At 38.8% G+C, this 22200-nt stretch overlaps 1 protein-coding gene across 2 annotated transcripts in view; it reads right to left on the bottom strand.

Moving 5' to 3' along the window:
* Positions 1–2585: 2585 nt before the first annotated feature.
* Positions 2586–22200, bottom strand: part of CYB5R4 (cytochrome b5 reductase 4) — a 92195-nt gene continuing 72580 nt past the window's right edge. For both annotated transcript variants that reach the window (XM_077750340.1, XM_077750339.1), the window contains 6 exons: positions 21926–22066; positions 20291–20443; positions 17852–18002; positions 17456–17542; positions 7717–7881; positions 2586–3110 (listed from right to left, as the gene is read on the bottom strand). In XM_077750340.1, coding sequence (XP_077606466.1) covers positions 3056–3110; positions 7717–7881; positions 17456–17542; positions 17852–18002; positions 20291–20443; positions 21926–22066 — 752 coding nt within the window. In that variant the 3' untranslated portion in view covers positions 2586–3055. The remainder of the gene's footprint in view (positions 3111–7716; positions 7882–17455; positions 17543–17851; positions 18003–20290; positions 20444–21925; positions 22067–22200) is intronic.

Genomic DNA, 22200 nt, shown 5'->3' on the forward strand with positions numbered 1-22200 from the left:
TAGGCAGAACGCTCACCTCTAAGTGTCATTCCCTAACACCTGCAAACTGTGTTATGTTACATGAAACGTCAAAAGACTGCAGCTGTTCAACAACAGATTTTACCATTGGGAGATTATTCTGGTATGTGAGTGGGCCCAATCTAATCACGTGAACCCTTAAAAGTAGTGAACTTTCTCCAGCAGGGGCAGAAGATATTGCAGAGGGAAATTAAGTAAGATTTGAAGTGTGAGATGGGCCAGTGCTGGAGGGGCCGCATACACAGCACAGGAAGGAAGGTGGGCAGCTTTTACAAGCGAAGACCAGCTCCCAGGTGACAGCTAGCAAGGGAATGGGGAACTCCATCCTACAACTGAAAGGAATTGAATCCGGCCAACAACCTCAATGACATGGAAGCACAATCTTCCCCAGAGCCTCTAGGGAAGAGTGCAGCCCAGAGGACAACCTAATTTCAGCCTTTCAAGGACTTCCACAGAGGACCCAGTTGAGCCCCGTTGTACCCAGACTTCTGAGCCATGAATCTGTGAGATAATAAATGGGTGCTGTTTTGAGCCACTAAGTTTGTGGCTATTTGTTCTGGCAGCAATACAAAGTACATAAAAACACATTGAAAAAAAATTTTAATGTTTATTTTTGAGAGAGAGAGAAACAGAGACGGAGACAGAGACAGAGCATGAGCAGGGGAGGGGCAGAGAGAGAAGGAGACACAGAATCCAAAGCAGCCTCCACTCTGAGCTGTCAGCACAGCGCCCAGTGAAGGGCTGGAACCCACAGACTGTGAGATCATGACCTCAGCCAAACGCTTAACTGACATAGCCACCCAGGTGCCCCAACACTTTTTTTTGTTGTTTTTTTTTTTAGGAAACAAGCAAGCAGAATTCTTAAGCAAAAGTGACTTGGAATTCCTTTTTCTTATTGCAAACATGTGATGTAGGAGTGTTAAAGTTCTTTGATCAAAAAAGAAGTTACAGTCTATACTTCCACCTGTGCCCCTCAGTATGTGGCTGTATACAATGGGTGAATGAAGCTTTATGTAGGGTATTTTCTCTCCAAGGCCTTCTAGAAGATGCTGGAGTGGAGGATGGATTCAGTGAGATCAAGACTGTCATCCGGCTACTGTCCTAATCCAGCTGACGGCTGACAGGGCAGGGCTAGCTGCTGTGGAGAAGTCAGGTTAGAGAGACAGACACCAGTTCCAAATGGTTCCGGAAGGGCCAGTTAGGTGGAAGGCAGTCCCAGCGAATCGGAGACTGCAAAAGGAAAGGCTTGGGGAGCAATGCCCATGATACAAGTTGACTATGGGGAAGGGGGTACTCGTGGGACATCCGCGTGGCATCCAGGAGGTACCTGGATATTGAAAACTGACGCCCAGTGACTCTCAGTTAGAGACTCCAATTTGCGAATAAGTAACATACAGGTTCAGAAAATGCTTATTATGGGCTCCCTCTTGCTTTAAAATACAGTAAGAAGAGGAATGTGGAAGAGAGAGAAACAGGATTTTGTTTGAGGTCATTAGAAAAGGACTAGAGAGAACTGTTGGCTGAGGTGGAATTGATAGATTTTCTAATAAACTACAAAAAAAACCCAGGCATGCCTACAGAGTTCATGATCTCTCTTAGAGGAGAAAAAGAAGGTGGCAGGGAGGCAGAAGCTGGAGAATGTTCGTGTTTGCCACGAGGCTCAGGATGGCTCTATCCTGCCTGGGTGAGTGACAGTGGGGGTGGAGATGGCTACGGAAGAGGAAGGCGCAGGAAATGATTCCATCAGCCACCTGCATACGTGCAGCTTCATCATCAACTGGGTGTTTGTCATTTCAGGAATGTGAATACTCTTTTCCTCCTGAGTATATCATTCAGTGAACATTTAGCTATTTGCATCATTTTCAGGAAAACTGGAGCTTGTTCCCTCCCGCATACCCAACCCATTTCTGTGCAAACAGAGCTGCTGTACTAAGACTGAAAAAAGTCTAAGTTCGCTTTGGCAGCAGCCACCTGTGCATTCAACAGTTTCCTCAGGAAAAGCTCACAGTGACTTTTCTTGATACCCTCTGCTAAATCCCAATCTGTGAAAGTATTTGAAGGCTGCACACAGCAGCTGGAGGAAAGAATGAATCGCCCACACACCAGAGCTCACGAGGGCTCCCTGCTGAACTACCAGCTGTGGGGAAAGCAGCCAGCCAGGGAAGGTACCATTTAGGACACGGTGTTCTTCTAGATGGGCTCAAAAAGAATTAAAATTTAACCCATTCCAGAGCACTAAAGGATTATTTTAGGCCATGGGACCAGATGCTGCACTTTCATTATATTTCCTGATGCCTCTAATTTTGGCTAAGAATCAAAATAGTTGTTAAGATTCTCTTAGACTCTGACACATCTAATCCAAAGGTGCAGATATGAAATGTCTCCAGAATCTTTTACTGCTGCCTTTTAAAATTCCTCTTAGACACCTATTCAACATTGTTGAATTCAAACACATTTCTACCACAAGAATTAAAAAGCACTTAAGTATACTTTTTCTACTTTGTATCAATGCCACACTCACACACACACACACACACACACACACACACAATGTTTGGATCACTTAATAAGTTAAAACATTCCATGTTTTAATAGTTAATAACAAGGACATAAATGATCATTTCCTGAGTTAACAGTGCAATGTAAAATTTAATCTGTATTGCTAATAAGACATTTTACAGCATAGAAACATGATCAAAATGATCATTTACTTCATCATGTCATAAAACACCAGAGCTTACTGTAGTACAGTGATACACTTTAAATTAAGGAAGTCTGTGACTCATCACAAAAGACACCTGTATGTACTTGTTGCCAAGTGTGATTCCAGGTCAAATATCAATAGCAATAAGTTATGGTACAAAATAAAGTCAACGAGTTGCCTCTACTGAAGGAACGTTTGATTTCATTGAAGAAGCTGAAACCTGGATTCTAGTTAATCTTTTAGTTAGTATGTACAAAAATGTTCTCTTAAAAAATCCTAGGTAATCACAAATGTAGACGAAACAGTTGAATAAAGGACAATGACAGCTCTGTATTATGCTGTAAAACTGTGGATCTCCTCTTCGGAAAAGTTCCCGTCATGTAGCAATCTGGAAAGCAAACAAAAAGTACATGTTTCTTTGGCAAAGTGTTTAAAAATAAGGAAGATCAAAGTTGAGCATTATAACCATAGTATTTTTTCATTTATCCACTTTCTCTTCAAATATCTAGTCGGTATTCAAATTTTCAACTGTCTCATAAATGCCGTAATTTTAAAGTTTGTTTACTGCCAACTAAAGTCTACTCAGTATGATTAGCTGTCTTTTAGGTATCTTTTGATCTATAAGATCTCTTCCATCTCTCACTCTTTGTTCTGTAATTTCTTTGTTGACGAAGCCAGATTTTTATGTGCTGGGCCACCCAGTCTTCATTTTGCTGCATCTCTGTGGTATACTTTAATATGTTTGTATGTCTCTTATTTCCCACAATTTAGTAATTGGATCCAGACGCTTGATCGATATGGGTTCAATTCTTTTTGATAAGACTACCTCCTTGATAGTGTTCTTCCCTCAGGAGGCACATAATACCTGGCTGCGTCTCTTTTTGGATGCTAACAACTATTGGTAATCTACATATATATACACCCATTAGTTCATGAGGGACTGAGGTTGGTGATTCTCCTATAGCCTTTTCTTCATTTATCAGCTGAGCAATTCTATAGAGAAAAACAAACACCCGCTAATGTATTATGTAGCTGTCCAGTGACACAGCTCACAGAAATGGGAAAATAAATGCATGTTTTCTGCCCTTTATTCACCAGTTTTCGAAGTAAGGAGTTGATCCCCAGCACTCTATCCTTATTCTCCTAAACTGAACAAGACAAGGAGAAATGTTGCTAAAGTCTAATTCAATTTGGAAAACACTATAGACACTGAAATCTTAAAAATAGCTCTGTTTAAAATGCTGCTGAAAACAGAAAGACAAATACCATATGATTTCACTCATGTGGAATTCAAGAAGCAAAACAAACAAATAAAGATAAAAAGACAAACAAAAAAACCCCCCCAGACTCTTAAATACAGAGAACAAACTGATGGCTACCAGAGCGGAGTGGGGTGGGGGGCGGGTGGGTGAAACAGGTGAGCACTGAGTAATGTACAGAAATGTTGAATCATAGTGTATGCCCGAAACTAATATAACACTTTATGTTAATTAGACTTCAATAAAGAAGAAGAAAAAAGTTGTTGAAAATAAAAACATTTATTTAGTACTTGCTATATATGTAGTCACTGTGTTAGGCACTTCACATTCCTAAGTATTATAATGTATTTCCTTGTAAGGTGAGTGCACTAAAGCTTAGAAAGGTTACATCATTGGCTCCAGGACAGGTGACTAGTGATTACAGATGGTTACAAGTGCCAGAGCTGGGGGGCGCCTCGGTGGCTCAGTCGGTTAAGCGTCCGACTTTGGCTCAGGTCATGATCTCATGGTTTGTGGGTTCAAGCCCTGCATCAGGCTCTGTGCTGACAGCTCAGAGCCTGGAGCCTGCTTCAGATTCTGTGTCTCCCTCTTTCTCTGACCCTCCCCAGTTCACGCTGTTTGTCTTTCTCTCTCTCTCTCAGAAATAAATAAAACATAAGACCAAAAAAAAAACCCAAAAAACAATTGGCAGAGCTGGGATTTGAACTCAAATTAGCAGCTTCTAGGCAGACACACGTATTCAGACAAAGTAAGGTTGTGCACAAGAGTGGTGGGGCCAACTCCAAGCAGTGGTCAAGCCTCTTACTGTCTGAACTCACCTACCTTTCCAGCCACACTTGCTGTCCCTGCCTGGCCACACCAAGCCAGTCTTCCACATACTAGCCCCTTAATGTGTCTGCTTGTTGATCTGCCCATCTGGTCCTTACCCACTTCCTCTGACCAGCAAAACTCTGGCCATCAGTCAAACAGCAGGTCTTCCTGACCATGCAGCTCCTCTCTCTCCAGTACACACCCTCCGAGGTGAAACTTACCTCTTGCGAAATTTCCCTAACACTTGGTGTTCATCTCTAATAAGAGTGTTATGATATTCAGACTCATAATTTAGTTATCAATGTATGCATTTGTTTCCACCCCGAGACAGTGTGGGTCCTAAAAGCTGAGCCTGTCACAAACACAGTGGGGATTTGGTAGATGAAAGCACCTTTACTGAGCAAGTGATTATCTTGCTCTTTATCTATATCGCAATAAAATCAGTTTCTGAATCTTTCTCTTATCATATCATACAAAGTTAACAAATTTTCACCAAATACGGACAGTATGGTTAAAATGATTATACTTATGTAGCAGACATGAGATTCATTTTGGAGGGCCTGAAGGAGTGGGTATCGTCCCCCAAAGAGTCATTTTTCAGGACAGCAAAACCTATGATCTAATAAGAGACCCATATAAATGTCAAGTAAGAGATCTGTTACGTTCATTAAGACGATCAAGATGAGGAAATCAAAGGAACAAGAGTCCTAAATTACAAGTCACAGAGCGGAGGCTATGAGCTGCAACATTCAGGGAATTGTGGATTTGGCCTGCAGATACTGCCATGAAGTAAATATCGCAACAGGGCAATTCACATAAATATTTTGTTTTCCAGTGCACTGGGAAGCTCTAGTAACACTACAGTCTGTTCAGTATGCAACAGCGTTGTGTCTAAAAAAGCCAACGTGCATACCTTAGTTAAAAAATACGTAAATGCTAAAAAAATGCTAACCATCATCTGAGCTCTTGGCAAGTTGTAATCACGGATCACAGATCACCGGAACACACATAAGAATAACGAAAAAGTGTGAAATAGTATGAAAATTACCAAGCTGTGACACAGAAACATGGCTGGAAGAAGAGTACCAAGGGACTTGCTTGATGCAGGGTTGCCACAATCGTCAGTATGTAACAAAAAATGCAGTATGTGCGCAGCACAGTCAGGGGCAAGGAAGAAACCGAGGTATGTTTGCACTGATCTGAGGTTAGCTACGTCTCATGAGGCAATTCTGTGTGGCATGTTCACTTGTGAGCAAAGGCAGATACCCACACAGGACCAGCAATCCTCCCGAGCAATTCCTGGCAAGCCAGCTAGGACAGCACGGTAAGATTCGCTCTGAGGTAATGCTGAGGAAACACAGCTGCAGAGATTACATTCAATTTTAAACATGTAGAGGTACTAGGACCCTGGCTATCATCTATTCAATGACACAGAGACTGAGGCTCCAGAATGCCAGGAAGTGGGTTAAGCTTTGCGTGCGTGGTACGAAAGTGAAGAGCCCCCAAAGAGCCCATCGTTCATGGGAGAAAACAACACACTTCTAACAGGAGGCTGTACAAGGGATTCTTCCTCGGTCAGTTAAATGGGCATTAAAGACATAGTATCTTCCAATGCTGAAGAGTTTATGATTCACATAATTTAAAAGGATTATTAAATTGCAGTCTATTATGAAGTAAGCATTAAGATACATCTAAATAGCAGTGTCAACAAAATAGAAGAATGTAGCCCTTAGCCTTTCTCTTTCTGAAAAATTATTTTACTTGATATCGTTAGTCTTCACTATAAAGTTAATAGTTTTGTTTCAGGTTTGAAAGATGAAAAGTTTAAACAGTAATTGTTTTAAAAATTTGCAGCTGAGAGTACTTACACAAAAGAGCATTTTTTCTGAAAGTATTACAATCCAGTAATACAATTCAATTTAATTAAAGTACTTTTAAAAATTCAACATAGAGGGAAACATTTCTCAATGCATTTACTGAGGTCAATATTTCTCTTAATTAAAATTAAAAGGGGTGAGAGAGAAAAGTAATCAGCAAATGTGAGGTTTAGTTGCATCTCAAACAAGGAAAAAAAGGGTAGTTGAGGCAGTCATATTTTATTTAATTCATTTTATTATTTTTAAAGTATTTATTTATCTTTGAGACAAAGAGACAGAGCACAAGCGGGGAAGGGGCAGAGACGAAGGGAGAGAGAGAGAGAGAGAGAGAGAGAGAGAGAGAGAGAGAGAAAGAGAGGCAGAATCCAAAGCAGGCTCTAGGCTCTGAGCTGTCAGCACAGAGCCCAATGTGGGGCTTGAACTCATGAACCATGAGATCACAACCTGAACCGAAGTAGGACACTTAAACGACTGAGCCACCCAGGTGCCCCGAGGCACTCATATTTTAAAATCACCTACACACCCAACAGTGTCTATATTTAAAGAAATGGTTTAAAGTGTTGTTTTAGATTTAAATCAGAGTCAGGTGAATTTAGTAAGATGCACACTACTATTGATGCTTCGTTATCCGGTGTCATAGCTTATTTATGTTCTAGTCTCTCCTTTTGTCTTGCCATCTGGCTTTCAATAACTGTATTATTTACTAGCTTTTGCCTAACCACAGAGAATGAAGAAATGAGATGAACAATACTTATTAATTACTATATGTTATAAAGCTTTGGTGGAAGGAGAGGGTGAATCCGATGCCCCAGGTAAGAACGTGGCACTACGTATCCACACTGCCAGTCATTAGCAATGATCGTCAGCCACATCTAACTCTTTGCATAATTCTGGCCTCCAGCCTCTCACCTGCACAACGGCTGTAACCAGCTACTGCAGTGCAGGTTTGTAGGAATGGGAAGAACAGAGAGCTAAGTCCATTGCTTCTTATGGAAGATTTTCATTTCACAGTGTTGGGTGTTCTTTTCTGTACCACATTGTTACTCACCGTATTCCTTGTTCTGTAAATGGGGTTGGTCCACAAATGCAGATGAGGACTTCGGATTTGTCGGAACTTTTTTTCAAAAATTCAGAAAGAAGAGCTGGTGAAATGTGTCCCCGTTTGCCGTTCCATTCAGAGGTGGGTGCTGAGAGGACAAATTCAACATCGAATCTAGAGGAAAGAAACATTTTTTAAAGTCTATTCTATTGAACATATTATTAGCATGTTTTAAGTTCATGAAAACATTTTCTTTTTTTCCTCTGGAGAACAACTGAATACCTAAATTGTAGTGTATGAAGTGTATAAATTGATAACACTTCCTAGAAAACCACTAGAACAGATGATAAGCAAAAGTTTAACAAAAACATACAGGTATATCCGTATTTACTAAGGATTTGCTTTTGCTACAAATAAGAAGAGTAATTTGGCGTTATTTAGTGAACTCACTAGAAAGAGTTCCAAGGGATCTCCAAGAACTCCACATTTCTATTAATAATCTGCTTATATAAATCACAGAACAGAGCAATTACAATTGACATGTGCATTTTATTCTCTGACCCAAACCTCTCCAAGGAGTTCCAGACCCAAGAGCCTACTGGATTTATTTCTTGCTGTTTCAACCTCTTCAACATCAGATTATGATCCCCCCATCCCACGCCTGCAGTTATCTTTGTGGATGGAGGCATGGTCCACTTGGTTGCAAAAGCCAGGAGCTTGGGATTCATCCAGGGGACCTTTCTCTGCCTCACCTCCCATAAGCACAACCTCACTAAGTCCTAGCTCCTAACTGTGTGTCTACTTGGCTCAGTCTTCATGTGCTGCCCATCTTTCTTCTGTAATGCTTCTACCAAGCCCCACTCATCAGTTCTTAGTTTAAGCATCATTTCTGAAGGGGGAAGCCCTGTGGTCTGCCAGTGATCTGTTATATGTGCTGTAGGAATGCCTTCCTTTCCCTTGTCTTCCTAGCCAGTACTTCAGCCTGTAAATATGTGGTGATCAAGGTGACTATCCTATTCATGTCTACCTTCCCTGCTAGACCATAAGCTCCATGAGAGCAAGGACCACATCTGCTTTGGCTGTCACTGTATCCCTAGTGGCCAACACACAACACACAGTACAACAACACACAAGTGAACTGCTGGTAAAGAATCACAGTAAATTAAAAATGTTGTGTTGTACTTGCCAATGCAGCAAACACAGTTCATTCTTTTTATTTTTTAATGTTCTTTTTAATTTATTTCTGAGAGAAAGAGACAGTGTGAGCAAGGGAGGGTCAGAGAGATAGGGAGACACAGAATCTGAAGCAGGCTCCAGGCTCTGAGCTAGCTGTCAGCATAGAGCCCGACATGGGGCTCGAGCCGACGAATCGTGAGATCATGACCTGAGCCAAAGTCAGATGCTTACCGACTGAGCCAACCAGGCGTCCCAAACATAGTTCATTCTTAACCATTGTTAGCAGCATCAGATCAACTGATTTTCTACATTTCCTAGTGAATAACTGGGATGTTTTCTCAAGATCAGTAGAAATAAATCATACGTCAACCTCAATCTTAAGAAAAAGTAGAAGTGAACAGTTTCTCTTCTGAGGGGGCCCAGGGAACCAAATGTCAGAACAGAGACAAGATGTGGCTGGTGCAGCTGCCCTCACGTCGCTGTGCGACAGCTCAGGTAACGTGCCCTCCAAGTGATTGGCACAGAGCAGCACAGGCCAACTCCAAGTGCCTGCCATGGCTCAGAGAACCAGTCCGGGCTCTCACCTAGACCCCAGCCTCTTGCTCTTATTTGCCCATTTGTGGAACAAGGTGGGAAAATTATATCATTTTTATTCTAATATTCTGAGTTTATATTTAAAAACCCTACAGAATTATGTTATACTTCTTACTTTTGAAGTCCCCATGTGGTTTTAGCAGCAATCCAATCTACTCTGTACACAACAGCTTCCCCAAATACTTTTTCGCTAACTTATTTTTCGTTGCTAGCATTTAAAATGTAGGATAGTTTTAGATAATTCTAGAATGTCATATTTGTTCACTGCTCCATAAGGCCTTGTCTGCCTTATTTAATACTGTATCCAGGCTTGGCTTGAGGTAAATGTGCAAAAATACTTGATGAAGGAACAAAGACATTTTATTTACAAAGAAGCCATATTGGCTAAAAATTGTGCTTGGAAGAACAAAGTTCATATGCTGGCATCTATGAAATAACATTAAAACATGTACGTGAATTCATAAGAGCATTTTTCTGAGAAGATTCATGACCTTTCAGCAGATCATCAAAGGAGACCCAAAAGCAGCTGCAAAACTACGATCTTAAGACATTTTCAATTACAGACAGACAACTGGATAAAAGAGAACAACTGCCTGGTGAAATTAAAAATAAAAGCTTGTCTCCTCTGGCTCTATTTCCAACAAGTCAGTCACTGGAATGAAACTGCTAAGATCTATAAATTAATACTGTTGTTGCTCTCACCTGAAAAAAATTATAATTTTCCTTTACTGAGATGTTTAGAAGAAAAAAAAAAGTCTAATCATTGGCATACCTTCTGCAGGCATCTATTAATGGGTGATATATAACTGAGATCCTTACATAAAGGGTGTAAACTTCTCGTGCATTTCGTATTTATTCACACAATGGTCCCTTGGCCATAGCTTTTGGGTGCTCAGTGGAAAAAGGGCACACCCACACAGGTATGATTTTTAGGGATACTGTAAAGAGTATGCTTTCCTGCTTATTCCCTTCACAGGACTAGAAGAGCTTAAACTGGGGTAGGAGCAATACCAAGTTAAGACTCAAGAATATTTTAAAGAAGATTCCTTTTTCATATCAAGATACAGATGATTACTATGGAATCCTCTCTTCTGGATTATTCTGAATGAAAGCCCACTTGCTCTCTGTGACAATTATACCCTTGAGACCCAAGGGTAAATGTTCTTTTCTGCCCTATGATTTCAAAATGCAGGAAAGGACTAGAACTCTTGAAAAGGTTACCTGAAACAAATTTAGATAATCCATTAAGTGCAAACAAAGTAACAAAAAGAGAGCAAGCGAGTGAGAGAAAATAGACCTGCTTCTGGTAAATGTCTATGTGGTCTAAATGTCAATGGAAGTAAATACGCTGGTGAAAAAAATTATTTTAAAGTAGCCTGATAATGATCTGAGATGAAAAATCTTGACATACAAAGGTACTCATTCAGTCTAAATCCTATGCAGAGCCTGCAGTCATCAACAACTGATCCCCTCCTCCTCCAGCCAAGCAGCTTCCAAAACGTACCTCCTTCAGGTTCTTACACACATCTCCTGCCTTCATATTTTTACTGCCACAACTCTGCAATAGGCCTTTATATCTCTTGTCTAAAATACTGCCCTAATATCCTTAACCCTAATGTATCTGACACATCATTGCTATATTAGTTCTCTTAAAAACCCAGAACCCATCTTACAACTTTCTCCTCAGAAAGCTTCCGTGATTAGTCACTGCCTAGAGAAGAATATTTCAGGGTATTTGGAGCCCCTGCTTGTCCTGATTTCTCTAGGTAAAGAAAAATAATAGATCATAGTATATTTGTTTTTCTCTGATTGACTTATTTTGCTTAGCATTATACTCTCTAGTTCCATCCACATTGTTGCAAACGGCAAGATTTCATTCTTTTTGATGGCTGAACAATACCATATGATTTCACGCATATGTGGAACTTAAGAAACAAAACAGAGAGAGAGAGATGGAGAAGCCACTCTTAACTATAGAGAACAAACTGGTGGTTACAAGAGGGGAGGTAGGTGGGAAGATGGGTGAAATAGGTGAAAGGGATTAAAGAGTACGCTTATCACAATGAACAGTGAGTAGAGAATTGCTGAATCACTGTATTGTGCGGCCGAAACTAACAGAACACTGTACATCAACCATACTGGAATCCAAATAAAAAAACAATAAAAAAGAGAAAAATACTAGAAACAACAGGAAAAGTGGCCATTTGCTCACAGGGTAATAATTCACAAAATAAACAGCTAGGCGTTAAAATTTGATAGAATATATGTATTATGGAGACATTTCTCAAAATGAATCAGATGAAACACTAGCGTTCTTCGTTCTTCCAGATGTGAGTGGTAATCCATAAGAAAAGGCTAACCTATCAAATGAGTTTGGAACTACTGGGTTCAGATTTTCTCAAAACCTTGAATATGCTAACTTCATAACAAATCTTCAAGAAGGTAATATGGTACACATTCTTTCTCAGACTTACTTGATCACAGAACCCTTTGGTCAGGGGAACACATGAACATTTAAAAAAAACACACACATTCCAAGAAACACTCCATTTGAGGAACATCTGAGAGGAAAAGAGTCCCTTATGGGTCTATATTAGGGACTCACACATTTGAGCACATCACAGGCTGGAGAAAAAGCAAGCGGCTCAGGCACATTTTCAATGTCCTTGTGCCTCTGCGATCACCAGCTTCTGCTATCTCAATCAGACTGAAACATTGCTAGTCTTAACACTGACACCAGAGGACAGAAGCATAGCCAGTCAGTCGTCATCTCCAGAGCCTGTCAGTGATAAGGGGAGATGTGCTTCCCAGGTTGCTGGAACTTCCCATGTACTAAGTGTAATACAGGAATTATACTTAAGGTCTTCCATTGCCTGATTTTAACCTACCCTGTTTCTTTGGCTATAAAACAAGAGGATTAGAAGTAATCACCACTAAGATTCCTTCTAATAGGGATATAATTAATGGTTTTATTTTTACAAAGTTGTTTCACATTGTTCTCCTTTCCACACACAGTGCAACATAACTGGATTGTGCTCCTTTGCTAAATCACTCAATACACTGGCCCTCATGGTTTTTTGCTCAGAAAAAATCCTATTACCCAAATTTCTTTTCCTGTTCACAGAAGTGTTTATTGCTCCCCAAAGCCCAGCCCTTCTTCTATGAAGCTCTGCCATCCCCACCCTCACAAAAAGAGAATCACTCCTCTTCCTAGACTTCTATAAACTGTGACTTGTTCCTCTCAAGACTCTACGGTTACTGCTGAACTTCAGAACTTCACCACTCGGGTATTCTTACTCATTTTTATCTTTTCCCAACATTAAGTACATTTTGCAAATAGTGAGCACGCCAGGACGGAAGTGATGTGCATGGTCCACTGGTACCCATAGCGGGGTCCACAATCTCCTGTTCTTTGTGCTTGGATTCTCTTTCTCTTTCTCCTTCCCTTTTGCCCTAAACATTAACCCCATCCTTTCTAAAGGAAAAATAATGACACTAACATATCAAGCGTGGGGAGTACAATATTCTGGGCTGGGTACTTTAATTTTCTAGAGGCTATTTGTCAAAATGTATCAATAGCTTTGGTATTCTGTGACCTGATGATTCTTCTGATGAATTTTTATCTTGCATACGGAGGTACAGAGCAGCTTGTAATCACTATGCCAAATAGCAGGAGACTGGTTAAATAAATCATGGTATCGTTACATGACTGAATGTGATGCAGCTATTAAAAGTCATGGTTAACATGCAGGTTTTCCCAACTGGCACTACTGGAATTTTGGGATGGATGTTTCTTTGTTGCAGGAGGTTGTCGTGTGTATGTAGGATGTTAGCAGCACTGCTGGACTCTACCAGCTAGGTGCCCCCAGTTGCGATGATTAAAAAATGTTTAGACATGAATGTCCCCTAAAGCCACTGGGGAAGGGTGGTAGGGTGGTTTGAGGTGGCAGACAAAAACTGGTTTAAGATATATTCTATACACAGAATATACATAATTTAATAAGTAGAAAATGTATTTACAAAAAGTTTAATCAGTATGATTACATTATTTTAAAGAATTTTTTATTTTTTTAAATTGTTTTTGACAGAGAGAGAGAGAGACAGAGACAGAGAGAGTGTAAGCAGGGGAGAGGAAGAGAGAGACAGAAACACAGACTCTGAAACAGGCTCCAGGCTTTGAGCTGTCAGCACAGAGCCTGACGTGGAGCTTGAACTCATCAAAAGCAAGATCATGATCTAGGCTGAAGTCAGTCACTTAAACCACTGAGCTACCCAGGAGCCTACTAGGAGACTACATTATTTAAAAAACACAAAATAAAAAGATGAGTGTGTATAAGTGCACACATGTGTGTGTCAGAGAGAGAGACAAAGAGACAGCTTTATTAAAAAGAAGATTATTTTCTCCAAAAATGACTGTTTTGAAAGGGAAGGAAAATATCTGTTATATTTATATATTACAAAATGTTGTCCAGGGGTCAATCTCATTGTCAAGCTATCCCACCCCTCAAAAATCATTTTGCCAAAGCTAAGAACTCACAACAGAGCTACGGTATTCTACTGGGATGAGGCCTCATGCATAACACTGTTCAGAGGTCAAAAGACACATAAACGAAATTTAATTTGGATCCCAGTTTACATAGTAATTAGCTACGCTACTACCATACATATTTGCCTTGTTTTCTCTCAAATTTCTTAAGAAAAATAAATGTGTGAGATTTTGCTAGATTTGAAATGTTGTGAATGGAATCCTAACTACTGGAGTTAAGAGTCAAGTATAATAACATACCTGGATAAAATTCAAGTAAGCTGTTTTCTGTTCAAATTTGCATTTAATGACATGGAAACTTGACTGAAATAGAAACATCCCCAAAAGTACTTAAGGTGTCCCTGTGTTTTCAATTCTATTAAGTTTAGCAAAGTGAGTAAATGAAGAGATAGAGTCCTTGGACTGCATGAGAATGTAAGTCAAAATAGTATCTCGTTCACTATTGCGTCCCTGTATAGAGGTATATAGTAGAGCTCACATTTATTGAATGAATGAATGAATGAATGAATGAATGATACACCTATGCTAATTCTGGGCTAGGCTCCTACACAGACTGTCTCACTGACGCCTGCAGCCAAACAATTCTACGATGTAGGTACTGATATCCTTCTTTCTACAAGTGGAAAAACTGAGGCTCAGTCAGATCAAGTAACTTGCCCAAGGTCACAAGGTTAATAAGCTCTCATTATGCACTGATATTTCTAAGAATTTCATTTGTTAATATTATCTAGATTAACCTGGAGGATGAGCATAGCATGCTTGCTGAGAATCAAACTATTAGAACCATATCTTAGGCTCAGTATCCATCACGTCTGTCCCTTCTTGTTCTCCAAGGACTGAGTGGATGGCTGGGACTGAATCCTAGAGTAAGGTGTTTCACTTGCTTTAACTACAAAATTTAAGAGGATTTTTAAAAAGATATTTATAACCCAATAATTATTTAATGTGTTCAGGTATCACATTTTGTCATCAGAAACTTTAATACTAAAATTAGGAATGATATGGGAAAGTCAAGATATAGGAAAGAATGATTTAATATATAAAAGATGCCCTTAAATACTATCTAAATTACAAATGTGACTAATTAAAATAGCCTGATATTAAATCTGAGCTTTTACTTTACTTTTTTGTATGGGACTCAACAGTAGTGCTACAAAACCCATCAATAAGCCTTTAAGGCTAGGTTTCTCATAAAGCCTCAGAATATGGTAACACTCCTGATAAACATTCCATACAAGCGTGACCTTTTTGTCTTCCAGTGAGGGCATGACACGAGTCTCCAGGGAGCAGCAATTGTACAACACTAGAAGTCTGTGCCAACAGAGTTGCCTCAAGCAAGGACAAGTATGTCTCCAAGAAGAGGGAGGAGGAGGAGGAGGTTAGTGAGTAGAGAGAGACAGTACCCAGGAGCACGAGGGGAGGCAAGAAGAGAAACAGAAGAAGAGGGGGGATAGAGGCAAGGCCAGAAGTCAGAGCGCCATCACTTCTCTCAGTAAGCTGGCACGTTCACTCACCTGGTGAGTACAGTTAGAGCCACTCATCCAGATGTGGAAAAAAGGGGGCCTTTCCTCATCCTTAATATTCCAGCCTGTGCAATCCACCAACCCAAATTATGTAGACCCAAACAAAACGGAATGAAACAAAAGATAACACACTTTATGTTCAAAGGCTGTCAACACATTTCTTTATACCAAGCACTTCTTACATCAGGTTTAGCTCCGACTGAAAGTCCAAAAGTACAATGTCTGTTTGGGAAAATAATAGTAAATGGATCCTCTTGTACAAGGGAACTATCTTCAAAAATAACTCTGTCAAAATGCTTCCAGAAATACTTTTTTAAAAAAAAATCCTAAAGTTAAAAAGCTTAGTATTGCTGTTTAAATTCTTTTAAATGTTTGTTCAGGAAAACAGAAGCTCAGTCGATACAGAAATGAAACACATGTACACAGGGTTCTTCTAAACCACAATTCAAGTATCTGAGGTAGGGCTTCAGAGTTTCCAAAGCAGTTACATAATCTTCTCCAATCCTCACATTAGCCTTATGAAGTGAATAGGAAAGATGTCATGATTTCATTTTGAAGATAAAGAGACAGGCCCACAGAGCTAAGTAATTTTTTAGTCAGGTCCAAGCTGGTGAAGGGTAGAATGAAAACCAGAATTTAGGGCTTTAGGCTTTGTGGTACATGCTGCTTCTAATTTTCCACTTTGAAAATTGTGAATAGGGCACTTGAAAACCCAGGAATTTGTATTTCTTTAAATCATGCTCCAAACTGCCATATGGCTACCTAAATACAAATACTCTTAGGTTTATGGTGTAAGTATGTATGAAGACTAAATACCTCAAGGATAAGTAAATTCAGGTCATCCTTAATTTGTGAACATTATTTATGAAGAGAGAGAGAAAAAGAGGAGGGAAGATAGGAGGGAAGAAAAACTAGAGGTGGCCAAGCATTCCCATAGCGAGGACGTTTGAAAAGTATTCACAAGAAACAGAGTCACAGAACAGCAGAGTGTCTGACATCTTTAACTCAAACTTTCAAAAGGCCTGGAATTTTATCTGTACTGTATGATCTTAAACATACTTACTTTAGATATTTTGTGTGAAGTCCTTATGAAGTACTGAATTTCTTAAAAATAGCTTTTGTTGACCAAAGATATGCTCTGGAAAGTATGACAGCTAGTCCAATTCACTCTTCTAAAAAATACCTTTAGAATTTCCTACTGCTTTTAACTCTCTTTAGGGGAGATAGGGCATATGCCCATTTCAATGATTTAATTTCAGCTGGCTGTACTAGGGCTTTCTTCGATGAAACAGATTCCCATTCTTTCTCATTCTACCAGAGTTCAGCCTGGCTAGAACTTTTTTCTATTGCCTATGCCAGCATTTCCCAAGGTGCATACTGAGGACCACCAGTGTTACAGCTACTAAAGAGTTAATGTAGATAAACAAAAATGAAAAAATTCTTAACTGAACAATGCATGAGGAACTCCCCCTCTAGAAGGCTCTAAGAAATCTTATTGTAAGGTAATATATTTATTTTTGCTTGATCCATCTTATTGAATTTGATTTGTACCCACTGTAACAAGAAAATCTTGAATTATCAAATTGGCTACACTAGATCATTTTCAGTGAAATCCAACTCAGATTAGTAACACAAATGTAAAGTCCAGTTTATATTTTATCTATCTACATATATACATATATATATATATATATATATATATATATAAAACATTGTATTAATCTTATAGAACAATATTTCTTTGGGGGAGGAGTATTAACATTACTTCCATTAATGGAATTATTGATTAGTTTATTTTTTCTTTGAAGGGGCTTCTTGGCTAATTAAACACTCCAATCAAAGGAGATAAGGCCTAGTCTGACTATACATTTTTGAATATTTAGATGCAGAGCTAATATCGGTTTAATACCTTTTATCTTTAAATGCTAATTTCTCCAACTGGCTTCTCCAAATTATATCATCCTCTGTTTTATTGAAGAACATCAGCTTCACTTTCCTTAAAAGAAAAAACAACAACAACTCAAAAAGAACTATTTCGATTACATTTATAATATGCATGAATGGAAAAGTCTAAACGTAAACTGGCATGAAAGTTTTTCAGTGCCAATTAGGTACCCCAAAGTATCAAAAATGAAAGAATCAAGTTAATAAAACAGCTAGGATTGGAGGACGTAGGGTAAGAAATGATAAATGAGGGAATCAGAATATGTCTATTAAGGTTCACTGAGTATTTAGTTAATTTAGAATACCTTACACTAATCTAACAGCCTCACAAAGGATAGTAATTAAAGATAAAATTACATACCTGAGACTGGGTATGTTAGTCAAAGCATAATTCAGTACTTTAACCATTGGTGTGAAGCCTGTTCCAGCTGCCAATAAAAAGAGATCTTCTAATTCTTGGAACTGGGATATTTTAAAATTGCCCTCAGGATTGCTTATGGAAACAAAATCTCCTAAACAATGAAATATAAACTAAATCAGAAAAAAAAAAAAACCAGGGAAACTGATGTTAACCTAGCTAAATTTAGAACACTAAGGAGTAACAGGATGAATGGATAACTTTCAGACTACATCTTAGTTGTTAAGGTATGTAAGGAGTTTTGGGAATATTCATTAAGCCCCCAAGAATGTCTGAATTATATCATCATAACCAAATTCATAATGAGGTTTTATTACACTCATTTCCCAACATTATTTTCCCAAACCATCTGTTAATTTACAAGCTACTGACAGTACTTAAGTACAAATTCTCAGTAAAGGACTGATTGCTAAACTAAGTTATAAGCACCTCAAAAGTAGAGTCGATGTTATACCTGTCTTACACAGTACAAAGTAGCTTAGCCACAGTAATAAAACTAGTAGGAGAGAAAATGGAAATAGATAAGTATTCTAAAATCTTATGTTAATAAATGTGCTAACTTCGCCTCTATGAAATCTTTGAAAAAAACCTATGGATTAAAACAACACCTGTTCTGAATTTAATGCCTACAAAAACAAAGCAAGATCAGAAACTGTACTTAGAGCATGCTACTTCTCAAACTAGAATAAAAATATTTGAGAAAAACATTTTCTGCAGTGCATCTGATATAACCACTATGTACCACTCATATAAGAGAACTGCCTTTAAGACATTTCAGAAATTTTCAACGTAATTTTAAAAACAAAAAAAGTTAAGCATGTTTTAAAAACAGTTTCAAATAATTTGCTTTTTGTCCTTAAATGCTTGGATGCTTATAATTTTTCCTTCTTGTCCACAGCAGGATAGTAAGAATCTTGCAGTAACTAATGAATTAAGTATTAGAAAGTAACAGAAGCTCCCTGGTATAGTTCAAAAAGACCATAAGATCAGAACACCTTTAGGAAAAACTTAGCTGGCTGTTTACTAAAGATGCCTCACAGAATAACATTAACTTCATAGCTTTTGTCAATAGTCCAGTCATTCAACATCATAAAACTAGACTCAGGCAAGATACCTGATTTTAATCAAGTTCACAAGACGTTAAAGTACACCGGCCAGAATGGCAACTGATTTATAGAAGGCTATCTGCACCTAGTGACCTGAACATTACAAATTACTACCCCCTCTAGGGCATCTCACTCCCAGCATCAGAACATTTGGAAGGCCACAATAATCATATTAGAGTTGGTTGGTGAACATGGAGTTGAAACAAAGAAGTGGATAGTTGTATAGGGTAGCTCATTTAGGCCATGATGAGGCTTTCATTAGTTATCACTATCATATGCCAGTGTGTCCCTCTAAGGGGCACAGGTATTTGGGCCATGTCTAGCTTCCCTGGATGAAACTGAAAAAACACTCATCTTATTCTTTGGGCTTTCCCTTTCATGCTGTAGGCTAATTCTCCACCCTGCTCTGTTCACATGATCTCTATTAGAAGGTTATAATAACAATGGTTCAGTTTCCACATGCTATCTATAATCATGTCAGGCTACCACAGATGACAGTCCCCTTCACTAGATTAGCAGGCATTTCAAGATTCTTAAGGTTCTGATTCATATTCAGTATTTTAATCTTTGTAACCAAAGAGCACTTAATCACATTCATTATACATAGGCTGGCTTAACTTCCAGGAAGCAACAAATTTTCTTTATTTCCAAACGTCAGTGATCTACCCCACTGGTACCTCGATTTACTGCTAATGCTGTGTTAGAAATGGGAAGAGCACTATTAGTGTTAAACAAAAGGCAGTGAAAAGAGGACTTAACTAACCAGTTAAGTAAATAGACACCCCTCAGATGTCTCAAAGCTGCAGAGCAACATGATTAAATTTCTCCTCAGGACAGTCTGGAAATGCAGATAAACAGAAAGAGAAGGACTCTGTTAGAGGCAACTGAAAGAGAGAGCAGTTAGAGGTCACGAGAAAGATGATGAAGGCTTGACCCAAGAGGGTGGCAGAAGGGATGAAAAAGAAAAGATTACAAAGCCACTGGGAGGTAGATTCACCAGACCACAGTGGCTGACTGGATTGGGAGGGAGAAAATGAGAAGATTCAAGGCTAACTCAAGCCTCCAGATGGTGTCAAGAATGAACCATGATGCTATAAGTAATGAAGATGAGAAATATGGGAGTAAGTAGACTGGGTGGGACAAAGAGAACACGACTTTGGTGGCACACACATTGAGTTTGAGATATTTGTTAGACTTCTGCATGGAGATAACCAAAGGATAGTATAACATGGGATTTGATCTAGAATAGAAATGAAGTTATAAAAAGAATACGAACCAATCTGAAGCTGATCAAGTTCTGGTGTGAAGAGTCCAGTAGGATAGATTTTGATCAAAAAGTAGATGTATTTATTGTTGAGAAGAACTGGTTCCTTGAACTCTGAGAGTAAAGAATCAGATACAGGTGTATATGGCTTCACAATTTCGGTACCTAGAAAAAGTCATGACAAAGAAATTCAATTCTAAAAATCTCAAAAGCCCTGTATAAAGATGAAACATACAAATTTTATGATGCTATCACTACATACTGAAAACTGTACATCTAATGTGTATATGATTCTAATTATGTGTTCTCTCTAAATAGAGATGCACACATACACTATAGAGAGAGAACACATAGTTAGAATCATGTATACATCAGATACACACCCCTCCGAAGCCTATGCATGCTAATTATAACAAATCAATACTTTTCCATAATATAAACAATGTACATTTATTACGTGCGGCATAAGATGGCAGGGATTTATGGTAATAAATGTAGACATCCATCTATTCCATCAGCAGATAAATTTTGTAAAGGGCCACAAAAAAAAAGACATCAAAAGTTTATACAGAGATATAAGAAGGTACTTACATAATAATTTTATCATGCACAAAATTTTTAACAATGGTTACAGAGGGCCATTGAGATTATTTGGGTTAAGAAAGGGAAGAACTTCATTTTTTACTTTATATATTTTGAACTGTTTTAATTTTTTAATATATATTACTTTGGCAATTGAAGGAAAAAGTGTTAATCCAACTGCTTCTAAAAATATACTATTAAAAAACAGAGTCAATCTAATAAGAATTGGTGTTATATTTTAGCTAGCCAAATTCCAAAGAAAGAGGAGTCCCCATACATTTTTAAGACCAAAGTTTTATACATGGCTCTTTGACAGCTACAAAAAAATTAATCCAGCTGTAAATTATAATACATCGACAATGACTGCACTGGGAAGATGGCAGCTACTAAATGGTAGCCCAGCACTGGTGACGGTGAGGAAGGAGGCTTAGCAGCACCGTGGGAACCTGCTGTACCTGCCCATCTCCAGCTGGCAGTCGGCTAGACTGACTGCCATGAGAATATGACCTGCGGCTTCAAAAGGCCAAGAAGATGTTAGACACAGATAAGAAGGGTGCTTGAAACAAGTAACCGAAGTACCTTTAAGATGAAAACGAGGAGGGAAGGATTCACAGTAAGGACTACCTTTACAGAGCTGCTGATTCTGGCAGTACATGTAAGGAAATCATTTACGATCATCACTCATTTTCAATTTTATGCATTCAATTTGTGGTTACTAAGAGATAAGAGATACTGGGATGTGTTTTAAGTAGCTGTCCGCCTAAAGGACCAGTTGGTCACTCCCTCCCCTCTTTCCTTTAGCGTTCTGTCAGTAATAAATAACAGTGCTGGTGGGGCTCTCTCTCCGACAGGCGGAGTTACTTTGTGGCCTATGGTGACAAGGCAGGGCTGCGGCTCCAACACACAGGAACGCTGCATCTACGAACCTAGAATTTGGCCATCAATCAACCAACTGCCAGAAACATTTATTAATAACCTAAACAGTTACTTCCTAAAAGATTAGTACTGATTTGGAACTGCTCACAAGGAAAGAAAATGTTTCTCCAAAGCCTCTATTTACCTTACCTGTAATAGTTAGCTTGAGGTAAACGTGTTGCCCAACTGGCACCTGAAAATGAGTGCTTGGTGGCAGCATCAAGCAGAAAAGCTTCGTATCATGAGTAACGTCTTCCTTGGAAATTAACTGGCACTTTCTGTAGTACAAACCTAGAAAGTGATTCATTTTCTTTTATTGATGAATAAATTAAGTAAGAAGTAACACTAGGCTAAGTGAAAGCACAGATTCAGCTTCTATGCTTTAGCAAGCTTGAATTTCACTCAAATGCCTACATGCTTTAAAA

Source organism: Crocuta crocuta, unplaced genomic scaffold (genome assembly GCF_008692635.1).
Source record: "Crocuta crocuta isolate KB4526 unplaced genomic scaffold, BGI_CrCroc_1.0 scaffold9, whole genome shotgun sequence".
In the NCBI taxonomy this organism is placed as follows: domain Eukaryota; kingdom Metazoa; phylum Chordata; class Mammalia; order Carnivora; family Hyaenidae; genus Crocuta; species Crocuta crocuta.